The 24,045-nt window shown below is 44.0% G+C and overlaps 2 protein-coding genes across 4 annotated transcripts; both read left to right on the top strand.

The window, feature by feature from the left end:
- Positions 1–3,525: 3,525 nt before the first annotated feature.
- LOC115590154 (P2Y purinoceptor 14-like) lies at positions 3,526–13,757 on the top strand. 3 transcript variants are annotated; one of them, XM_030431424.1, is made up of 6 exons: positions 3,529–3,588; positions 4,718–4,787; positions 5,073–5,226; positions 5,401–5,651; positions 13,148–13,312; positions 13,436–13,757. In XM_030431424.1, the coding sequence occupies exons 3-6, from the start codon at positions 5,086–5,088 to the stop codon at positions 13,737–13,739; spliced, it is 861 nt and encodes a 286-aa protein (XP_030287284.1). In that variant the 5' UTR covers positions 3,529–3,588; positions 4,718–4,787; positions 5,073–5,085; the 3' UTR covers positions 13,740–13,757. The 3 variants fall into 3 exon arrangements, with proteins under 3 accessions (XP_030287277.1, XP_030287284.1, XP_030287269.1); XM_030431409.1 differs by having other exon boundaries at positions 13,148–13,757; XM_030431417.1 differs by lacking the exon at positions 4,718–4,787 and having other exon boundaries at positions 3,526–3,588; positions 13,148–13,757.
- A 6,352-nt stretch (positions 13,758–20,109) lies between these two features.
- On the top strand, positions 20,110–23,279 carry LOC115589472 (P2Y purinoceptor 14-like). The gene is made up of 3 exons (XM_030430375.1): positions 20,110–20,250; positions 20,442–20,692; positions 22,688–23,279. The coding sequence occupies exons 1-3, from the start codon at positions 20,110–20,112 to the stop codon at positions 23,277–23,279; spliced, it is 984 nt and encodes a 327-aa protein (XP_030286235.1).
- Positions 23,280–24,045: the final 766 nt, after the last annotated feature.

The following is a 24,045-nucleotide window of genomic DNA, read 5'->3' as shown; positions in this document are numbered from 1 at the left end:
AAACTGTAACAAAACAGAAAAATAAATACAATTCAATTCTTTTTAAATGTGTGTTTTGGGGTTGCTACACTCTCTTTTCAAACTGATTCATTCTTTTCAGATCAGCTGAACACGTGACCCTCTTTTTATCCTATATGCAGTTCAGTGTTGTGCATGGGTCGTTGATTCCGACCTTAGATAATGAGTCTGTTTTTTCATGGCATGCACGACTTCTACGATGCACGACTTCTACTTTCCTGAACATTTCAACCAGACCCTTGTCATTGCCTTTTTTTATGTGAGTTAAAGATTTTGTGGAGACAGACGTTCTTCTCTGGAATTACTTATCTGGGTATCAGACCGAGGTACACAATCCGAGGATCCATCACTTTGAGAGTCTGAATCACAGCGTCCCAGCATGCATGACCATGGAAATATGTGAGTAATCAGCATTAGTCTGAACACATTGTCTCCAGCATTGCTGCTGTTAACCCGATTGCCTATTTTCTATGTGGGTCCATCCATCCATCCATCTTCTTCAGCTTATCCAGGACCGGGTCGCGGGGGCAGCTGTCTGAGCAGGGACACCCAGACTTCCCTCTCCCTGGACGCTTCCCCGAGCTCTTCCGGGAGGATCCTGAGGCATTCCAAGGCCAGCCGAGTAAAATCACTCCAGCTTGCCCTGGGTCTTCCTCGGGGTCTCCTCTCAGCAGGGCATGCCAGGAACACCTCCCGAGGAAGGTATCCAGGGGGAATCCGATACAGATGCCCAAACCACCTCAGCTGGCTCTACTCTGAGCTCCTCCCAGGTGACAGAGCTCCTCGCCCTATCTCTAAGGGAGCGCCCCCTCACCCTGCGGAGGAAACTCATTTCGGCCACTTGTATCCGGTATATTATTCTTTTTACAAAGGGCCTACGACCCCATACTCCCAAAGCACCTCCCACAGAATTCCACGAGGGACACGGTTGAACGCCTTATCCATGTCCACAAAGCACATGTGAACTGGTTGGGCAAACTCCCATGAACCCTCGAGCACCCTGCGGAGGGTATAGAGCTGGTCCAGTGTTCCACAGCCAGGACAAAAAACGCATTATTCCTCCTGAATCCGAGATCTCCAGTACCCTGGAATAGACCTTCCCAGGGAGGCTAGGAGTGTGATCCCCCGATAGTTTGAACACACCCTCTGGTCCCCCTTTTTGAATAGAGGGACCACCACCCTGGTCTGCAAGTCCAAAAGGCACTGTCCCCAACTGCCACGCGATGCTGCAGAGACATGTCAGCTAAGACAGCCCAACAACATCCAGAGACTTTAGGTATTCAGGGCAGATCTCATCCACCCCCGTTGCCTTGTCACTGAGGAGCTTCCGAACTACCTCAGTGACTTCGGCTTGAGTGATGAATGAATCAAGCTCTGAGTCCCCAGCCTCTGCTTCCTCTATGGAAGGCGTGTCAGTGGGATTGAGGAGATCCTCGAAGTATTCCTTCCACCGCCAGACAAGCTTGACAGCATCCTTTACTTTCGGTGTTCGGGGATTGCCGCCGCAAAAGGCACCAGAGACCTTATGGCCACAGCTTCAAACAGCTGCATCAGCAATGGAAGTGGAGAACATGGTCCATTGGAATCAATGTTCCCAACCTCCCTCGGGATCTGGTCAAAGCTCTCCCGGAGGTGGGAGTTGAAGCTCTCCCCGACAGAGGGTTCCACCAAACGTTCCCAGCACACCCTCACAATGCGCTTGGGTCTGCCAAGTCTGCCTCGCTTCCTCCCCTGCAAGCAGATCCCACTCACCACCAGGTGGTGATCAGCTGACAGCTCAGCCCCTCTCTTCACCCGAGTGTCTAAGACATATGGTCAGAGGTCAGATGACACCACCACAAAGTCAATCATTGACCTCCGACCCCGACCTAGGGTGTCCTGGTGCCACATGCACTGATGGACAACCTTACGCTTCAACATGGTGTTCATTATGGACAAACTGTGACTAGCACAGAAGTCCAGCAACAGAACACCATTCAGGTTCAGATCGGGGAGGTCGTTCCTCCCAATCACACCCCTCCAGGTAACGCTGTTGCTGCCCACGTGATCATTGAAGTCCCCCAGTAGAACGACGGAGTCCCTGGTTGGAGACCTTTCCAGTACCCCTCCCAGGGCCTCCAAGAAGGCCGGGCACTCTATACTGCTGTTCGGTCCATAAGCCGAAACAACAATAAGAGACCTATCCCCGACTCAAAGGCGCAGGGAGGCAACCCTCTCGTTGACCGGGGAGAACTCCAACACATGGTGGCTGAGACGGAGAGCTATAAGCAAGCAAACACCAGCTCGCCGCCTCTCACTGAGGCAACTCCAGTGTAGAAGAAGGTCCAGCCTCTCTGAAGGAGTTGGATTCCAGATCCCAGACTGTGCGTGGAGGTGAGCCCAACTTTTATTAAGATAAAAAGATTATTAATGTCATGTTTTAGTCATCAACCGGCTCTTACCTGCATCATCATCATGGAGAGCAGGGTTCACAGATGCGTTGGACTCAGTCAGGTCGGTCTGTTGAAATAAATCCTGGTGGGAACCTTTATATAGTCTGCGTGGAGCGGGTCTGTGGAAGCACGTGACACCGAGAAGCTTCGCTCACAGAGACCTAAACATAAAGTTTATCATCATGAGTCAGTGATTTATACAGCACAAGCTGAGGTCATAGTGCCATTGTGTTGTTTTTCTATGATTACACATTCAATTGTTTGTGTAATCAATGTGTTTTTTAATGCAGATTCTGAAAAAAGTCATTGGCTTTAAATCTGTCAAATTTTAGATGCATGTAAAATGGATATATATCATATAACATTTTCAGAACGTTGAACTCTAAAAAGTGCACTGGGGAAATTTGTACTCATGACCTCAATATTTGAAGTCCTTAACTAATGCCCAGACAGCACTCCTCCTCTGATAATAGATAAACCTTATTACTCATTTTACAGAGAAAGTTAAAAGCAAAACAAGAACATAAAAGTATTTTATGAGCATCTTGTCAATGCATCTTTGATCCTGTGCTGTGTGGAAACCCCGGGATGACACCACACCTTCAGTGTCTGAACAAACAAAGGCACAACGATCTGTCACAACACTGGAACTTTCTGGATGGTTTTATTTTAATTACATCCTCTCTTATCAGTGATAAGACCATGAAAAAACGTATTTCATAGTCGTTACTATTCTCATGATGCCCACTGACAAAAAGTGAATCTGTTTTTTACCTTGTACTATTTGTGTCATGACTGTAGATTCTTGTTCGTTGTGTTCTTGTCTGGTTTTGTCTTGTGGTTTCTTGTGTCTAATTTCCATGTCTTTGTATCATGTCTTGTGTCTTATGTTTTGATTTTTCCATGCCCTCATGTGTCCTTTAAGTGTCTCCTATGTTCTTCCCTCTGTCTGTCAGTGTTCTCATCCATGCATTCCCCTCGTTATCTCACCTGTTGGTCCACCTCACCTGTTCCTCGTCTTGTCATCAATGTCTGTGCATTTAGTCTCTGTGTTCCCTTCACTCCTTGTCTGGTCATTGTTCTTGTCAGCCCCTGTCTACGTCCATGCTCTTGTCCGTGTTCTTCAAGTCCCGTTATGGTATGTTTTGGTTTTGAGTTTTCCATGTTTGACTTGAACGTTGCCTTTTTCTTTGGACTTTGTCCTGCTGGTTTTTGTTGCTACTTTGTCTGGCCTTTTTGTGTTGCTACTGCTACGTTTTGTCCATTTTGGTCCTTTTGTTCCTGGCTCTCGTTTTTGTATTCAGCTTTTGTTATAAAGCTCGCTTTTTGTTTCCCCATATCCTTGCCTCTCGTGTGTAACTGCATTTGGGTCTACCTTCCCTTTATCCATAGTCCTCCCTTTAGCCAAACACTGACAATTTGTGTTTATTTGTCCTTGATTAGCCAAAAAATTCACTTCTATAAACATGTTAGCTCCAAGCTAGCTAGCAACAGATGCACCATCCCGCCTCTGACTGAACTCAGAACTCATCAGAAACTTTCTTCTTTGTTCTTTTAGTCATTTCGCTTCAGTCTCTTTCCTTTTCTCCTCTAACCTCTGGATGTTTAGGATGCAGATCAATAAAGCCCAGGATAAGCATGGAGTTAGAAACATTAACTAACAGACACACCATGCATGTGTCAGTGTAATCTCCTCTTTACGCTGACTTTTCAGCCAACTTGCCAGATAAAATGTTGCGAGCAAGCCAGTGACTGCTGTTTGAGACTTTGTTTCAACAAGTGACACCACTGGATATTTTCAACGAGATGCAGGGACATTTTCCAGCTGTATTTGTGGTGACAAGACCAGACATATTAAACCAGACATTGGGACGTTTACAGCCACTTTTGCAGCAACGAAACCAGATCATTAAAGAGACTTTGGTAAATATCCAGCAGAATTTGTGGCGCAAAATTATGATATTTTTAAAGATATGGCACATTTTCCAGCAATTTCTGGGGCCACAGAACAAAAATATTTTTGACAAGGCATGCTGAGACATTAAAAGATGCTTTTGGTGTGAACCGAGAAACATTGTGGCTCCATGAACCGACAGCATGGCCTATAAATGTTGTCAGTGGTACTTGTGGCCTGTTCATCAGAACTAGACAGGAAGACAATTTGCCTCTCAACAGCAGTGAGTGAGCGTGTGTGGTTTTTAAGTTTATCTATAGGTATGAATTTGAAGACATAAGCGCACGTGTTTTTGCTTCCACTGTGAAAGCAGAGTAGAAAGAAGCAGTCCAGTGGCCAGGCTTTCTCTCAGATCCCCTCAAACACACAGGGAAACACTGCAGGTATTTAATCTTCTTTTTTGCACTTCTACGGCTTTGAAGACAACATTTTAATACCCGAAAATCTATATTTAAAAATCTAAAGTCTATATTTGACAACTGAGTGGGATGTGTGTTAGAGTTGATGGTAGTTTGAATCCTCCGGTGGTTCCTGTAAGCGTGGTGTCTTGATCTTTTGGTCATGGTCACATGTGATGAATAATTTTTTTTCTGCTGTTTGGAAGCATTTCTGTCTCAGGCAGTGTGTTTTGTGTGTAAGGTGTTCTAATTTGAATTCATCTTGTTTAGATCAATCAGAAAGATGAGTGACCAAGGATTTGAGGAAATGACCTCATCTGTCAACCAGTCGTCAGTTACAAACCAGACTGCAGTGGATGGTTGTGCTGAGGTCGATACCTCGGCAAACCCCTTCTTCATGGTCGTCTACAGTCTGGTGTTTCTGGTGAGCTTTAAAAGTTCTGAGGGAAGGAAGTGACTCATGTATAAGATCATTGCTATTAAATGACAATTACTTAAATTAATTTGTTTTACAGAAATGAAAGGTTAAATCTTTTGTTCAGCTCAAACTTTCGAGTGTAACTGTTGCTGCCATGCGGCTCACCTGGTTTCTGTGCAGGTTGGTTTCTCCCTCAATGCCTTCATCATCAAGTTTTACTTCTGCCGAGCTCAGCGTCAGGCATCCAGCAGCATGACAGTTTACCTGAAGAACTTGGCGGCCGCTGACTTCCTGTTCTGCCTCTGTCTCCCCATCCGCATCACAAAATATGTCAGCACCACCCTCCAGGTCTTCTGCCACTTTGGCTTCTCTGTCTTCTTCCTCAACATGTACGCCAGCATCCTGTTCATGGGATACATCGCTGCTAACAGGTAGGCCTGGTTGGCAATGTGGCATTGTGTGTATAAAGAGTGGCCTGGCAGTGGCCACGATCCTCTTCACCGAAGTTTGTACAAAAACGTTGGGCTACTGTGTAAAACATAAATATAATATGATAATTCGCAAAGCCGTTTGGGCATATACTCATTCGATACTCATCAGTGAAAAAAATTTATGTATTTTTTAATGTTTTCCCAAATTTTTGTAAATAAATGCTTACTCTGAATTTAGGACCAGAAATGTTCATTTCCACCAAAAATGTTTTATTCAAATCTTATATTCTCTTCTAATAAAGTTCATAAGTCATAGTTCAAAGACAGATCTATATACAGAATATTAATGTCACCTCCTGTGAGTCATATACTAAGAGCTGTATTGCACAACTTTTATTAGTGTCATAGTGTCCTATGTAGATGCTCCATGACTGATGGAAACCATGGGGCTAGGTGTGAAATGCTATCTATTCATAGAATATATGCAAGCTAGGGGGGTGCTGTTGGACACCAAGCATGTAGGACGTGTCTCCCTTTTGCTCCGCGAGTTTGTGTTTATTTTAACTTTTTAACAGCTTCTTTTCATTATTTCGGCCGGCGGTACACAATTGTGACAAGTACTTGTTCAGTTTCGGTGTGTTTTTGGGGAATTTCAACCAACAATGGCAGCTGCACGTGGAAACTCGCCTCGCACAGGCCGTACTAAAGCTTCTCCCTCGACTGAGCCCACATCTCCGCCGAAGGTGGTCACGGACCACGGGTGTGCGCCCAATTTGGATCACCACCGGGCTATGTTAGACCAGTTGAAAGGGGACATTTGCGGCAAAATATACTTGCTGACATTTCTTCGGTAAGAGAGGAGCTTAGGCACGCAATTGAACCAATGCAACAAAAACTTAGCTCCCATGATCAAGCTATCACGGAGTTGCAGTGCGGGTGCACTGACCACAGTGACCTGCTAACTTCACTGGATTCAACAGTTTCCACGGTGAAAGCCGAGGTTAAACTGCTGACCAATAAATGTGAGGACCTGGAAGGTAGAGCGAGGAGGAACAACATACGGCTGGTGGGTGTGCCGGAGGGGGCCGAAGGTGTGCGCCCAACCGCATTTATTGCTCAGCTGCTGATGGACTCTCTCGGCCTGGATGAGTTGCCCCTGCTCGACAGTGCACATCGCACTCTCCGATCCAAGCCCAGTGAGGGTAAACCACCCCGACCTTTTGTGATTCGTGTGCACTTTTTTCACGTGAGGAATGACCTTTTATGCCGGGCCGGCGAGGCTTCCAAGGACTCTCCTCTTCTCTTCCAAGCCAAAAGACTGTACTTCGGCGGTTGCGAAGAAACATGCTGCATTAATGGACATTAAACGTCTCTTACATTCATGTCCTGGAGTGAAGTTTGGATTGAGGTTTCCCGCGACTTTGAGGATCACTCTTCCCGGTGGAGCTACACACACCTTTGGGGACCCAGCCACTGCAATGGACTTTGTTAAGGTAAACTTAAAGTCCGTGTAAAGCAAAATCAGCCATTTTCTTCTAAACACATTAAACAGGTCATAAATGTATTTACTTAAAACATGTAAAAGCCATTCGACCATTTAGAATTTAATTTTGGAGCTAGGCTCACAAACTGTTCAACATTTCTGTGTTCAGGATTTAATGGGCGGGTCAGAAATCATGCAAATGATTAGCATAAATCCGGCCCTGCTGCGGAAGTGGTATAAATACCTTCAGCGCGTCAGCTTCAGCGGTTCTCCCACTTACTCTCCAGTCAGCGGGTGCCACCGGAATAATGTGGCCGCCGCCGCTGACCCTCTCCCTCCCGCTGACGGCGGGTCCCACCGGCGGTACGTGGTGAGCCGTCCCAGTGTGAACGGATAATCCGGAGGCGCAGAGCGAGGGCGTGTCGGTCTGACAGTCTGACACAGGTCCTTCACTCAACTAAATACAGAGAAATGTCTCACAAAGCAACGTTACATGACCGAACAAAAGTAACGTAGTAACTGTCTTTGGCAACTTATGAGGAAAACAAATACCTCAGCTGTATGTGGAGAAGCGTCCGTCCTCCTGTCCGCCCTCTGCCTGTCCTCCTGCTCAGAAAACAGCGTTTGTCCCCGGCAAAGACTTTAACTCACCGAGTGTTTGTGATGAAAATAAATCACTGCGACCGCCAGCCCTCCTGACCAAGACTTCAGGGAACTTTCCCCCAGAAAACGGCCTCCGTCCCCGCAAGTGACAGAGTCAGACAGCTTCCTGTTTACTGATGGTGATCATGTATAATTATGTAATTTAGCACGAAAAACATAACTCCGTCACTTTCCAGGTGGGTCAGGATCTCAATCACTACACATTATAACAGCATCCATATGATTATAAACTGTCCGTGGGTTTAGATTACAAGGGGAACACCTGGGGGAACACCTGGGGGAACACCTGGGGAAACATCGACGTCATTAACATGACGTGTACCGTCACGCCTCTTTAGGAGCCGCAGCGCCGGCTTTCTGTGTGAATCCCCCCGCGCATGGGCGTGGTTCCATCGCCTCTAACTGACACGCCCCCAGCGTTTCAACCTTTAAAGTCTGGTATCTTTTCTCGAGCTGCAGTTTGAAAGCGGCTGGCAGTTTGTTTGGTAAACTGAGGGTAAAGTTAACCCATTTTCTGTTGGTAAGCTGCCCTGCTTTTAAGTTCGTGACACTTGGTCTTGAGTCACTTTTCATATTTTGCTACTGTGTTTGTTTACATATTTATTTTATGCTTTATTACAAACTCGGATGAGCACTAGTGGTTTGTGCAGTTATTGGAGCATGTTAGGATGTTTTTGGTAGTTTGTGGGATTCGCTCGCATCTGGTTTGGGAAGACGCTTCAGCTCATGGGGTGGTGGGTGGGTGTGTGAGGAGTTCTTCCCTTTTCTTTCGCTGTGTGTTTTGTGTTTTGTTTTGTCAGGTCGCCCTTGTTTTATTTTATTTCTGTGACTATTATACATTCCATGCTGCAGTGTACATTAATACTTGATTAGCATGCAGCAGTCTAGGGTGCCACGACAATCAGGGACAGGACTCAAATTTGCTAGCTGAAACTGCAATGGTCTAAATCAGCCTATTAAACGTAGCAAAGTTCTTCATCACCTTCAATTAGGTGCCCATATTGTGTTTGTAACGGGGCAGCTATATAGTAATTCTGTGATTCTGGCTAATGTGTATGGTCCAAACTGGGATGACAACAATTTTTTCCACCAATTGTTCGCCAAGTTACCTGACATGTCCACACATCTGCTCATTATGAGGGGTGACTTCAACTGTTGGCTTAATCCTGTATTAGATCTTTCCTCTACTCGACCAGGAGTGCCCTCAAAGTCTTCTAAGACCATTTTATCCTTTATGGATGAGTTCTCGGTCTCTGATCCATGGCGCTTTCTTAATCCATCTGGCAAAATGTATTCTATTTTCTGTCATGTACATCATTCCTTTTCTCATATTGATTATTTTCTCCTGGACAACCAATTTGTCCATTCTGTTCAGTCTTGCTCTTATACTATTCTAATATCAGATCATGCTCCGACCACACTGGAGTTATTCATACAGGAGCGCGAATGTACGTGCCCCCCTTGGCATCTTAGTACGCGCTTGCTATCTAATGAGGATTTTGTTAAGTTTGTTTCTAATCAAATTGACTTTTTTCTTACTACCAACAGAACCCCAGGGATCTCAGCCTCCCTTCTTTGGGAGACTTTGAAAGCATACATTAGAGGTGAAATTATTTCATATAGCAGCAACGTGAACAAACAAAGGAAAAAAAAATTTAAGGAATTGAGGTTACGAATCTCCCAGCTTGATAATATCTATGCTTCATCCCCATCCCCTAACATATATAAAGATCATCTCTCTCTTCAGGCTGAGTTTGATGTTCTTTCCACTAAAGAAGTTGAGGAGCTCTTATTTAAGGCTAAATATTATTATGAATCTGGGGATAAGGCGACCAAACTTTTGGCCCATCAACTTCGACAGGCTTCCTCCTCTCAGCAGATTCCTCAAATTCATACTCCTTCTGGCGTCACAACCGATCCTAAAAAAAGTAATGATCAGTTTAAACAGTTTTACTCCTCTTTATATACTTCGGAGGTTGGGTCTGATCTGTCAGTTCTGGATAGTTTTTTTGACTCACTGGAGTTGGTTAGGGTTGATGCTGATATTGCTGAGTGGTTAGAGGGCCCAATCACCATAGATGACCTTAAATAGGCAACATTTTCTATGCAGTCTGGAAAATGTCCGGGCCCGGACGGTTTTCCGACCAAGTTTTACAAGTCCTTTTTTGACAAATTGGCACCAGTTTTGATCGAAATGTTCAATGAATCTCTTACTCTTTCTAAATTTTCCCAGACTCTAAATCAGGCCTCCATATCATTACTCTTAAAAAAGAATAAGGACCCTCTGTCCTGCTCAAGTTACTGTCCAATTAGTCCTTTATCTGTAGATGTAAAACTTCTGTCCAAATTATTAGCTCTGCGACTGGAATCAGTTTTGCCTTTGATAATCTCTCCTGATCAGACAGGTTTTGTCCAGAACAGACATGGGTTCTTTAATCTCAGACGACTTCTTAATGTTGTTTATAATCCTTCTACATCAATGGGGCCAGAAGCCGTAATCTCATTAGACGCGGAGAAGGCTTTTGACAGAGTGGAGTGGAGTTATCTTTTTTACGCTTTGGAGAAATTTGGTTTTGACAAGGAGTTCATTTCTTGGATTAAGTAGCTTTATTCATCCACTGTGGCTTCAGTCAGAACTAATGTCACCCATTCAGATTATTTCCCTTTGCACCGCTCCACTCGTCAGGGCTGCTCTGAGTCCTCTTCTATTTGCTGTTGCTATTGAACCTCTGGCTAGTGCGCTTCGCCACGCATTACTAGAATAACAAGATATGGTCTTGAACAGATGGCCTCCCTCTATGCCGATGACTTATTACTATATGTGTCCAATCTCTCTGTCTCAGTCCCAGCTGCTCTTGACATCCTTAGTTCATTTGGTCAGATTTCAGGCTATAAACTAAATCTGGACAAGAGTGAGCTGTGTCCTTTAAATCAAGGTGCCCAAGATGCTGCTCAGGGTTTCCCATTCAAAATTGTTCCATTTGGCTTTAAATACCTTGGTATTCAGATTAGAGACCGATTTGAAGATTTGTTTGATTTTAATTTTGTCCCTTTGTTAGAATATATACGGAAGGACTTTCAACGGTGGTCACTGTTGCCTCTTTCCCTCGTGGCCAGGGTTAATTCGGTTAAGATGAACATCCTCCCCAAATTGTCTTATCTCTTCATCTGCATACCTGTCTTTCTCACTCAGTCTTTTTTTCACAAATTAGACAAATCAATCACTGTTTATATGGAACAGGATGGTCCCTCGTTTGCAAAAGGAGCTGTTGCAGAGACCTAAGACCCTTGGGGGCTTGGCCCTTCCTAACTTGAGGTTTTATTACTGGGCTTCCATCCTTAGAGTAATTCAGCTTTGGATTTCTCTGGAGGGGCCACCAGTTCCTCCTACATAGCTGAGTATGGAGATGTTTTCTGCTAAACCTGCTTCGTTGACTGCTCTCATCCACGCTCCTCTTAGCTTTTCTCTCTCCCTTTTTTGCAATAATATCTTAGTTAAATCCACTTTTAAAATTTGGAAGCAATTTCGACGCTATTTTGGTCTACAGACTTTCTCTCTCCTAGCTCCTTTATCAGCTAACCCTGTTTTTCATCCCTCCTTCATTGATGGGGCTTTTTCTTTGTGGTCTGACTACGGCATCAAGGCATTTAGGGACTTATATTTGCATCCTTCCAACAACTCTCTGAGAAATTCCATTTGCCATGGCAACATTTTTTTATATATCTTCAAGTTCATAGTTTCATCTGCAATCTTAGCCCCAATTTCCCAAGTCTACCAGAGGCCTCTCTAATTGACTCCTTTTTAATCCCATTTCCTACCATTAAGGGTGCTATTTCACATCTATATAATCGTATTCATTCCTTGCAGCTAACCCCGCAGCATAAAATTAAAACCCAATGGGAAGAGGATGTAGGGGAGGAGATCTCGGAGGAGCTGTGGGATGCCATTTTGCATTGGGTTCACTCTTCATCTATTTGTGCTAGACACGGTCGGACCCAGTGCAAAATCGTACCCATCTCACTCGAGTTAGGCTTTCCAAAATCTATAATGATGTCGATCCCATGTGCATTAGATGTCATCAGGCTCCAGCTACCCATGTCCATATGTTTTGGTCTTGCCCTTCACTACATAATTTTTGGACACAGATATTTAACTCTATTTCTGTTTGTACAAGGATTCAGTTTGATCCAACAGTATGCACCGCTTTGTTTGGTGTTTTACCTCCTACTTTGCAGCTTCTGAAATATAAAGCTGACTTTGTAGCCTTTGTCTCCTTATTGGCTAGATGTTTGATTTTATTGAGGTGGAAGTCTCCTGCGCCACCTTCTCATTCGTCTTGGATCAGGGACATCTTTCAGTCTGTGAAGTTGGAGAAAATTAGGTGCTCGATACATGGTCCTCTTGTAAAGTTAAATAAAACTTGGGGTCCATTTTTTGCACATTTTGAGGGATTGATTTTTGCAGCTTTTCCAGAGTAGCCACCCTGATTGTCTACTAGTTGTGAGTTTTTTCTATTTTTCTTTTTTACCATTATTTACCCATTATCTGATTTCATTTTATTTATTTTTATTTTTAGTCTTGTTATACTTGACACTTTTTTGAATCTGGAATTGTCACCTCTTGATTTTGTTATGTCACTGAAAAATCAATAAACAAATGTTTAAAAAAAAAAAAAAAAAATGAATATATGCAGGCTGTAGTTTTTAATCAACTGATGTGAATGATAACAACTTGGTTGTGGAGGGGGAACAACCCACTGAAATTCACCATCGAATCAGTTTTAGACATTTTTTAATAAAACAAGTTTTATTTAGTGAAACACTGACAGGACAGATGATGTACGTTTCTGCTAGAATGTCCAATTTGATGTCAGCAACATGTTTCAAACAAGTTGGTACAGGGGCAACATAACACTGGGAAAGTTGTGGAACGTTACAAAAAAACTATATACAAGTGGGCAATGGCATACTGAGCATACAGTGGCGTATGTTGAACACACCAATGTCTTTGGCTCGCAGCTGTGTCTCTGGGTCATGCAGAGGCAAGCACAGTGTCCACAGTTAAGGCTGCCCCTTCCATACATGACCAGCTAAAACAACTGCTGCTAATGAAGGTGCAGCCTGCTCTTTAGACATCCAGCCCATCTGCTCTGTCACAACCAGAGACACTCTGGCATCACAGTGAACTGTAGCCGGCCAGTCAGGATGGACTGTGACAGTCGTAGAGTGTGGTGTGTTTACTGGGAGAACTACAGGTCATAGTTCTGGGTATTAGCACTGCGGCTGAAGTTTAAACTGTGACTGTAATCTGTTAAAGTTGGGTACTGAAGCCTGCTCTTCCTCGGTCCAGGTATCTGAAGATCGTCCATGGATCTGCAGCACCTCACATCCTGCAGACGGTGCGAGCTGCACATATCATCTCCACTGTCACCTGGGTTTTCCTCCTGGCCCTGATGAGCAGCTACATCATCATGTTATTCTACAGCCTAAAACACTTGACCTCCGTCCCAATAAGGTGTGAAGCCCTCTACAGTGACCAGCTCGCTGTGCTCTACAAAATCATAGAAACTTTCTCCACCATCAGCTTCCTGTTTGTGCTGGTCTCCTTGATCTTCTTCTATTATAACACCTCCCGCAGAGTGTCAGAGGCGCGGCAGAGGCAGCCAACGTCCTCCAGCTCCAAGAAGCTTGCAAAGTCACACAGAAACATGTTGGTGCTGGTCTGTGTCTTCTGCTTCTGCTTCGTCCCTTTCCACTTGTTTCGCCTTATCGACATATTCCTTTGGAAGGATTGCTCTATGAGGAAGGTTTCTTATTACCTGATGGAGGTGACCGTCATGATTTCAGCTCTGAACGTCTGCCTGGACCCGCTCATCTACTTCATCTTCGGCAAGGCGTTCAGGGCCCGGCTGAGTGGGAGAGTGGTGGCTGGAAACGGATAATTACTGTATATAACATTTTATTTGCCAGGAATGTAATACAAATTATAAATTAAAATAAATAATTGTTTAATCAAAACAAATTGAGGGGCTCTGTGGAACTTTGTGTAGTGCTGGGATCCAGTTGTAAATGTTAGCGGCTCCAGTTCTAAATGATAGTTCTGTTAGTGGAGCAGAGAGGCGCTGAGACAAAAATTCAGTCGAGCTTTTTTTCATTGGCTTTATGTGCCACTGAGCAATATTCAGACTTTAATTGCTAGATTGCTTTTCGTGCCCGGTTATGTTCCTGTCGACATGTAATCCATGTTAAAGGGGTAATTTGGGTTTTTTGAAGTGGGGTCATGTGAAGTACATATCTATAGTCGGTCTGTTCCCTTCTGAGATTGCCGATCAGTGCAGCCTCAGTTTGGAGAAGCAGAGAGCCGCTCCGGCCCAGACGCTCAGCTTTGTACTGCAGTGTAGGGATCACTGGGTCCGGGTCACTACACTCTCTTTACAAACTGATTTATTCTTTTTGGCATTCACGACTTCTACGATGTCCAGTCACTTTCCTGAATTTCAACCAGACCCTTGTCATGGCCTTTTTTTTATTTGAGTTAAAGAATTGACGTTATTCTCTGGAATTACTTATTTGGGTACCAGACCGAGGTACACAATCCGAGGATCCATCACTTCAAGAGTCTGAATCACAGCGTCCCAGCATGCATGACCATGGAAATATGTGAGTGATCAGCATTAGTCTGAACACATTGTCTCCAGCATTGCTGCTGTTAACTCGATTGCCTATTTTCTATGTGGGTCCATCTATCCATCTTTTTCAGCTTATCCAGGGATGGGTCGCCGGGGGCAGCTGTCTGAGCAGGGACACCCAGACTTCCCTCTCCCTGGACACTTCCCCGAGCTCTTCTGGGAGGGTCCTGAGGCATTCCAAGGCCAGCCGAGTGACATAGTCACTCCAGGTTGTCCTGGGTCTTCCTCAGGGTCTCCTCCCAGCAGGGCATGCCAGGAACATCTCCCGAGGAAGGCATCCGATACAGATGCTCAAGCCACCTCAGCTGGCTCCTCTCGATGTGGAGGAGCAGCAGCTCTACTCTGCGCTCCTCCCAGGTGACAGAGCTCCTCGCCCTATCTTTAAGGGAGCACCCCGCCACCCTACGGAGGAAACTCATTTCGGCCACTTGTATCCGGTATCTTATTCTTTTTACAAAGGGCCTACGACCCCATACTCCCGAAGCACCTCCCACAGAATTCCATGAGGGACACGGTTGAACGCCTTATCCATGTCCACAAAGCACATGTGAACTGGTTGGGCAAACTCCCATGAACCCTCGAGCACCCTGCGGAGGGTATAGAGCTGGTCCAGTGTTCCACAGCCAGGACGAAAACCGCATTATTCCTTCTGAATCCAAGATCTCCAGTACCCTGGAATAGACTTTCCCAGGGCGGCTAGGAGTGTGATCCCCCGACAGTTGGAACTCACCCTCTGGTCCCCCTTTTTGAATAGAGGGACCACCACCCTGGTCTGCCAGTCCAAAAGGCACTGTCCCCGACTGCCACGTGATGCTGCAGAGACATATCAGCTAAGACAGCCCAACAACATCCAGAGACTTGAGGTACTCAGGGCAGATCTCATCCACCATCAAGCACTGAGTCCCCAGCCTCTGCTTCCTCTATGGAAGGCGTGTCAGTGGGATTGAGGAGATCCTCAAAGTATTCCTACCACCACCCAACAAGCTTGACAGCATCCCTTTCTTTCGGTGTTCGGGGATTGCGCTGCGACAGGCACCGGAGACCTTACGGCCACAGCTTCAAACAGCCGCATCAACAATGGAAGTGGAGAACATGGTCCGTTCAGGATCAATGTCCCCAACTTCCCTCGAGATCTGATCAAAGCTCTCCCGGAGGTGGGAGTTGAAAATCTCCCCCACAGAGGGTTCCGCCAGACATTCCCAGCAGACCCTCACAATGTGCTTGGGTATGCCAAGTCTGTCTAGCTTCCTCCCCTGCCAGCGGATCTCACTCACCACCAGGTGGTGATCAGTTGACAGCTCATCCCCTCTCTTCACCTGAGTGTCTAAGACATACGGTCAGAGGTCAGATGACACGACCACAAAGTCCATCATTGACCTCCGACCAACAGCGTCCTGGTGCCACGTGCACTGATGGACACCCTTATGCTCGAACATGTTCGTTATAAACAATCTGTGACTAGCACAGAAGTCCAGCAACAGAACACCATTGGGGTTCAGATCGGGGAGGTCGTTCCTCCCAATCACACCCCTCCAGCTAACGCTGTCACTGACCACGTGAACATTGAAGTCCCCCAGTAGAAAGATGGAGTCCCTGGTTGGAGAACTTACCAGTACCCCTCCCAGGGCCTCCAAGAAGGCCGGGTACTCTATACTGCTGTTTGGCCCACAAGCCGAAACAACAGTAAGAGACCTATCCCCGACTCAAAGGCGCAAGGAGGCAACCCTCTCACTCACCGGGGAGAACTCCAGCACATGGCGGCTGAGATGGAGAGCTATAAGCAAGCCCACACCAGCTCACCGCGGCAACTCCAGAGTAGAAGAGAGTCCAGCCTCTCTCAAGGAGTTGGGTTCCAGTGCCCAGACTGTGCATGGAGGTGAGCCCAACTATGTCTAGCCAGTACCGCTCAACCTCTCGCACTAGCTAAGGCTCTATCCCACCCAGTGAGGTGACAGTCCATGTCCCCATGGCCAGAGTCACCATCCGGGTATTGGGCCATTGGAGGCCCCAGCCAATGACCGCCACCCAAATCACAAAGCACTGGCCCCTTCAGAACCCTCCTGCGGGTGGTGCGCCTACTGGAGGGTGGGCCCACATCGCTTATTCGGGCTGCCCCTGGCCGGGTCCCATGGGCAAAGACCCGGCCACCAGGCACTCACCTGCGAGCCCCAACCCCAGGCCTGGCTCCAGGGTGGGGCCCCGGTGACACCAATCCGGGTGACATACACTTCCTCGATCTTAACCTCTTCATTAGGGCTTTGGAACTGCTCTTAGTCTGACCCGTCACCCAGGACCTGTTTGCCTTGGGAGACCCTACCAGGGGCATTAAGCCCCAGACAACATAGCTCCTAGGATCATTCAAGTGCTCAAACCCCTCACCATGATAAGGTGGCAGATCAAGAAGAGGTTCTATGTGGGTGTAACTTGATTACTTTACATTACTTTTGGATTACCTCAGTACCAAACACATGCAAAATAAAGATTAGAGAAAAATAAATATCATTTAATCTTATTATTTAAACATAAATATAGTTACTCTCCATTACATTTCAGAGGCAAATATTGTAATTTCACTCGTTACTTTGCTGATTACATTCTGCATCACAGCAAAAGCACATTTTTGTGTCAATTAATTTGATCAGCAACAGAATTAAAAAAAACAAAACATCGACATTAAGTCCAATAATTAGATATATCAGATTAGTATAATCTAATCTAATGATGATCTAATGATTGATCTAACTGTTGAAAATGTAATACTTTTACCTATAATTTATATACCATTGGCTGAATTTTATTTGATACCTCAGTATAATGAATATCGGATACTTTAACAAAACAAACATTTGTATGGGGGACTTTCCCTTTAAACAAAATAATATTCTAACGTGATATCTTCAAAAGTATGACAAAAAAAGATGTTATTGATTACAGATACAATCAGTAAAAAAGGGGATTACAATTTTAAAATAAAGAATGATTTACTAGTCCATGCACATGCGAACAAATGACACTTCACAAGTCTCACACAACATCACTCCTGTCTGAAGTGAAACCAAACACACAAGTGTGTGTTATTTTGGCCATAACTGTAAACTGCAGTGTATCATATTATTATATAACTAGGGTTAGACAAGTATATAATTTACTCCTTTGTTATTTAAAAAAAAAAAATATATATATATTTTTATATATATTTATATATCTATATATCTATATATCTATATATCTATATATATATATATATATATATATATATATATATATATATATATATATATATATATATATAAAATCTTTTTTCGGGTTTAGGATTAGGGTCTCAGGTCTCTGAATGCATCCTAACATAAAACAGTCAAGGTCACAGTTTCTCACACCGACCATATGTTTAATTTTTGTGGGGGTTCCTGTTCTTCTGTGCTAAACACAGAGGGGCTTATAATCTTTTTATTAAGATAAAAAGATTATTAATGTCATGTTTTAGTCATCAACCGGCTCAACCTGCATCATCATCATGGAGAGTGTCAGGTCGGGGTTAAAGGGAAAACTATGGAGATACGAGTTGGTCCCAAATGCAGTTACTCAAGGGACAAGGAAATGGGGGAAACAAAAGGTGAGCTTATTTAAATCAAAGCTGAATGCAAAAATCCAAGGGAGACAAAAGGCAAAGTAGAAAAAGAAAGCAAGGCAAAGTAGCAACAAAAACAGCAAGACAAAGTACAAACAAAAGGAGAAAGTACAAATCAAAGGCAAAGTTCAAATCAAAAAATGTAAAACCAAAACATACCATGAGGGAACTGGAAATAGGCAGAACATGAGCAGACGTGGACAGAGTTATGAGGAGATGCAGACAGAGACAATGAACGGACATGGACTACAGGGAAGACACAGACTAAATACACAGACACTAATGACAAGATGAGGGAGGGAGAGGAGAGAGAGGAGGGAGGAGGCCAGGTGAGGTAACGAGGGGGAGGAGCACAGAGGAGAGAACATGGAGGGAACAGAACTACAGACAGGGAAGAACAAAAGAGACACTTAAAGGACACAGTGGGGCATGGAAAATCAAAACAAAGACACAACAAGACATGATACAAAGAACATAAATCCAGAGTCATGACAGATAGCAGGGATTCACAGATGTGTTGGATTCAGTCGGGTCGGTCACAACTCCAGAACTTTCTGTGTGGTTTTATTTTAATTACATCCTCTCTTATCAGTGATAAGACCACGAAAAAGCGTATTTTATGGTCGTTACTATTCTCATGATGCCCACTGACAAAAAGTGAATCTGTTTTTTACATTAAACCGTTTGTGTTTATTTGTCCTCGATTAGCCAAATAATTAACATCTATAAACATGTTAGCTCCAAGCTAGCTAGCAACAGATGCACCAACCCGCCTCTGACTGAACTCAGAACTCATCAGAAACTTTCTTCTCTGTTCTTTTAGTTATTTCCCTTCAGTCTCTTTCCTTTTCTCCTCTAACCTCTGGATGTTTAGGATGCAGATCAATAAAGCCCAGGATAAGCATGGAGTTAGAAACATTACTAACAGGAACACCACGATGTGTCAGTGTAATCTCCTCTTTTCACTGACTTTTCAGCAAAATTGCCAGATAAAATGTTGCCGTTTTATTTTTCTTACATTTCTGCAAGCCATGAACAAGTTCAGATTTGTGCGTGTCATATTCAGCAGGATTTTTATGTTGACGGGTTGAGGGGATGGTGGTGGCATTACAGCTAAGCAAGCCAGTGACTGCTGTCAAGACTGCGTTTCAACAGGTAACACCACTGGATATTTTTAATGAGACACTGGGACATTTTCCAGCTGTATTTGTGGTGACAATACCAGACATATTAAACCAGACATTGGGACGTTTACAGCCACTTTTGCAGCAAAAAAAAAATCCCATCTTGTGGTGCAAACTTCTGATATATTTTAGTAAGATATTGAGACATTTTCGGGCCAAGTTTGATGCAACAAAATTGGATATTTTTAAAGATACAGCACATTTTCCAGCAATTTCTGGGGCCACAGAACAAAAATATTTTTGACAAGCCGTGCTAAGACATTAAAACATGCTTTTGGTGTGAACCGAGAAACATTGTGGCTCCATGAACCGACAGCATGGCCTCTAAATATTGTCAGTGGTACTTGTGGCCTGTTCATCAGAACTAGACAGGAAGACAAGGTTGCATCTCAACAGCAGTGAGATGTCACGCAGTTGAAGACATCATAAGCGCACGTGGGTTTGCTGCCATTCTTCCGCTGTAAAAGCAGAGTAGACGGAAGCAGTCCAGTTACCAGTCTCTCTATCAGACCTCCTCAGACACACAGGAAAACACTGCAGGTATTTTGTCTTCTTCTTTTGCACTTCTATGGCTTTGAAGACAACATTTTAATATCCTAATATCTATATCTTAAAATCTATAATCTATATTTGACAACTGAGCAGGATGTATGTTTGAATCCTTCCGTGGTTCCTGTAAGCGTTATATCTTGATCGTATGGTCATGGTCACACGTAACGAATGATTTATTCCGATGTTTGGATGCATTTCTGTCGCAGGCGGTGTGTTTCGTGTGTAAGGTGGATTCATCTCGTTTAGATCAACCAGAAAAATGAGTGACCAAGGATTTGAGGAAATGACCTCATCTGTCAACCAGTCGTCAGTTACAAACCAGACTGCAGTGGATGGTTGTCCTGAGGTCGACACCTCGGCAAACCCCTTCTTCATGGTTGTCTACAGTCTGGTGTTTCTGGTGAGCTTTAAAAGTTCTGATGGCTGACTGGATCTGAGGGAGGGAAGTGACTTATTCAAAAGATCTTTGCTATTAAATTACAATTACTTAAATCAATTTGTTTTACAGAAATTAAAGATTCAATCTTTTGTCCAGCCAAAACTTTTGAGTGTAACTGTTGTTGCCATGCGGCTCACCTGGTTTCTGTGCAGGTTGGTTTCTCCCTCAATGCCTTCATCATCAAGTTTTACTTCTGCCGAGCTCAGCGTCAGGCATCCAGCAGCATGACAGTTTACCTGAAGAACTTGGCGGCCGCTGACTTCCTGCTCTGCCTCTGTCTCCCCATCCGCATCACAAAATATGTCAGCACCACCCTCCTGGTCTTCTGCCAGTTTGGCTTCTCTGCCTTCTTCCTCAACATGTACGCCAGCGTCCTGTTCATGGGATACATCGCTGCTAACAGGTAGGCCGGGTTGTGTATGCAGAGTGGCCTGGCATTGGCCACGAACCTCTTCACTGAAGTTTGCACAAAAACATTGGGTTTCTGTGTCAAACATAAATAACATACAATATGATCATTCGAGACTCAACAGTGATTTTTTGGGGGGGGGATTTTCACATGTTTTACCTAATTTTGATGTCAGCAACATTTTTTAAACAAGTTGGGACAGGGGCAACATAACACTGGGAAAGTTGTGGAACGTTAAAAGAAAAAAAACAGGAACGCTATGCATGGATCTCCACACCCTCCACAATGATCAAATTCGGTTTTTATTTATGTTTCACACAGTTTCCAAACTTGTTTGAAACCAACAAGTTATATACAAGTGGGCTATAGCATACTGAGCATTTTTACAGCAGCGTCTGTATTTTCACATGTTGAACACACCAATGTCTTGTCTCTGGGCCATGCAGAGGCAGGGAGAGTGTCCGCAGTTAAGGCTGCCCCTCCACACACAACCAGCTAAAACAACTCAGTTTATTGCAAGGGAGCATTTGCTAGCAGGCTGCCCATGGAGGTGCAGCCTGGACTTTAGACATCCAGCCCATCTGCTCTGTCAAGCCAAGAGACACTCCAGCAGCATAGTGAACTGCAGCCGGCCAGTCAGGATGGACTGCGACAGTCATAGAGTGTGGTGTGTTTACTGGGAGAACTACAGGTTGTAGTCCTGGGTATTAGCACTGCAGCCGAGTACCCAAGGACAAGCTGGAAAACAGTTTCCCATATGATAAATTCAATTAATTACAAGTTCTGTCATGATTTTTAAAGCTGCTGGACACACACTGTGGCATTTATTATAAACATGCACACATTGCGGAGAATATCATCTAAATACATCTAAAAAGGAAGTTGGCCAGGATACTCTTCCTAGACAGAGAGGAGAGACACAATCTCAGAGGGAACATGATTTTCAGGCAAAGTAAAGTACGAACTACGTTAAAATCCTTTTCTTTATCGGTCAAAGGTGTTAAACAATGGAATGTGCTAGAAGAAGATGTCAAAAAATCAGCAACACTAAGTGGCTTCAAGAAAAAGTATGTACATTCAATCGTTGATCAGTACAGATCAATACAGGAGGGTTGATAAAGGTCAGAGGCACGAATCAACAGACACTGTGCAGACACTGTGTTGAGACGGCATGTGAGCATAACAAATACCATTCTGTACCCAAACAATAAGTTGAACCTGAGAAAATTGTATGGTCCAAGGCCAATGCCAGTTGTACATAGCAGGATGTTGTTATAATGTGTATCAACAATGTGAGATAACTTGGGTACGAACACTGTGACACTACTGTGAGTTATCACAAGTTCTTCTTAGCTGTGAAGAACTCAACTAGCCCTGTAAATCGGCACACAACAGTAGACACACATGTAATCTGTATGTACTGTCTAGAGCTTGAATTCAGCTCTGTATGCTACTGTTGTAATATGTTTTGTCAAAGGTCATAACAAAAGAAGTTGTTAAGTAAAAAAAAAAGAAAAGAAAATGTAAAATGCAAAAGACAAGAAAAGATCAGGATGAAGATTTTATCCTGTGGGTAATGGGGGCGGGACTTGATAAGCTTTGGCTTCTCCCGCTTTTCCCTTTCGGCCATGTGTATTGTATTATTTGAACAATGATGAAATGTGATGTTTATGAATTGACATGCCCGAAATAAACAACATAAATAAATAAAAATAAATAAATAAAATAAATAAATAAATATCCCATGGCACCATACTACTGCCCTATGTTTACAGAAAACAGAAAATGAAAAACCTAATGGATTTTAAAGAAGCACATTATTTTGAGAGAAGAGAAAAAGTGCTATCATCACTGCACCGAACCCTGTTCTTAAATTCCCATTAAACATACGAATTCCTTACTTCCATTTGAGGGGAGCAGCAGGTAAACTTTAAACTGCTGAACTTTAAACTGCGACTGTGTACTGACGCCTGCTCTTCCTGGCTCCAGGTATCTGAAGATCGTCCATGGATCTGCAGCACCTCACATCCTGCAGACAGTGCGTGCTGCACATATCATCTCCACTGTCACCTGGGTTTTCCTCCTGGCCCTGACAACCACCTACATCATCATGTTATTCTACAGCCTAAAACACTCGACCTCTGTTCCAATAAGGTGTGAAGCTTTCCACAGTGACCAGCTTGCTGTGCTCTACAAAATCATACACACTTTCTCCACCATCAGCTTCCTGTTTGTCCTGGTCTCCTTGATCTTCTTCTATTATAACACCTCCCGCAGAGTGTCAGAGGCGCGGCAGAGGCAGCCGACGTCCTCCAGCTCCAAGAAGCTTGCAAAGTCACACAGAAACATGTTGGTGCTGGTCTGTGTCTTCTGCTTCTGCTTCGTCCCTTTCCACTTGTTTCGCCTTATCGATATATTCCTTTGGAAGAATTGTTCTATGAGGAAGGTTTCTTATTACCTGATGGAGGTGACCGTCATGATTTCAGCTCTGAACGTCTGCCTGGACCCGCTCATCTACTTCATCTTCTGCAAGGCGTTCAGGGCCCGGCTTAGCGGGAGAGTGGTGGCTGGAAACAGATAATTACTGTACATAACATTTTATTTTCCCAGGAATGTAGTACAAATAATAGATTACAATAACTAATCATTTAATTAAAACTAATTGAAGGGGCTCTGTGGAACTTTGTGTAGTGCTGGGATCCAGTCGTTAATGTTAGTGGACTCCAGTTCTAAATGATAGTTCTGTTAGTGGAGCAGAGAGGCGCTGAGACAATGTGCATAAAGTCAATACTTTGGACTGTCGTGGAAATCTGACCCGAGTCTTTCACAAAGAAATCCACAGTCCAGCAGCATTCAACACCTTCAACAAATCATCCACAGACTTGTTCAGTCGACTGAGCGAGACAGAGAAAGTTTCATTTTTCATGTCATGTTACAATCTGTGTCTGTTAAATTGCAAACACAGTCAATTGTGACTCTTTCTATTTCAGTCATTGGCCATTTGGTCGAATAAAATTCGGTCAAGCTTTTTTTCTTTGGCTTTATGTGCCACTGAGCAGTATTCAGATTTTAATTGCTAGATTGCTTTTCGTGCCCAGTTATGTTCCTGTCGACATATAATCCATGTTAAAGGGATAATTTGGGTTTTTTGAAGTGGGGTCATATGAAGTACATATCTATAGTCAGTCTGTTCCCTACTGAAATTGCCGATCAGCGCAGCCTCAGTTTGGAGAAGCAGAGAGCCGCTCCAGCCCAGATGCTCAGCTTTGTACTGCAGTGAGGGGAGTCCAGATGCAAAGTGAATTTTAACCACCTAAAACAGGGCCCACCTAAAAAAATCTATATCA

This window comes from Sparus aurata, chromosome 1 (genome assembly GCF_900880675.1).
Source record: "Sparus aurata chromosome 1, fSpaAur1.1, whole genome shotgun sequence".
Classification (NCBI taxonomy): domain Eukaryota; kingdom Metazoa; phylum Chordata; class Actinopteri; order Spariformes; family Sparidae; genus Sparus; species Sparus aurata.
Note: the sequence above shows the minus strand (reverse complement) of the source record. Positions and strands in the feature narration are given on the sequence as shown.

What these genes read in the sequence shown, in the direction of transcription:
- LOC115590154 (XM_030431417.1), top strand. Translation starts at nt 5,086, where the DNA reads ATGAGTGACCAAGGATTTGAGGAAATGACCTCATCTGTCAACCAGTCG. An exon ending in TCTACAGTCTGGTGTTTCTG is followed by an intron (nt 5,227 to 5,400) that starts GTGAGCTTTAAA and finishes GTTTCTGTGCAG; the next exon opens with GTTGGTTTCTCCCTCAATGC. An exon ending in GGATACATCGCTGCTAACAG is followed by an intron (nt 5,652 to 13,147) that starts GTAGGCCTGGTT and finishes TCCTCGGTCCAG; the next exon opens with GTATCTGAAGATCGTCCATG.
- LOC115589472 (XM_030430375.1), top strand. Translation starts at nt 20,110, where the DNA reads ATGAGTGACCAAGGATTTGAGGAAATGACCTCATCTGTCAACCAGTCG. An exon ending in TCTACAGTCTGGTGTTTCTG is followed by an intron (nt 20,251 to 20,441) that starts GTGAGCTTTAAA and finishes GTTTCTGTGCAG; the next exon opens with GTTGGTTTCTCCCTCAATGC. An exon ending in GGATACATCGCTGCTAACAG is followed by an intron (nt 20,693 to 22,687) that starts GTAGGCCGGGTT and finishes TCCTGGCTCCAG; the next exon opens with GTATCTGAAGATCGTCCATG.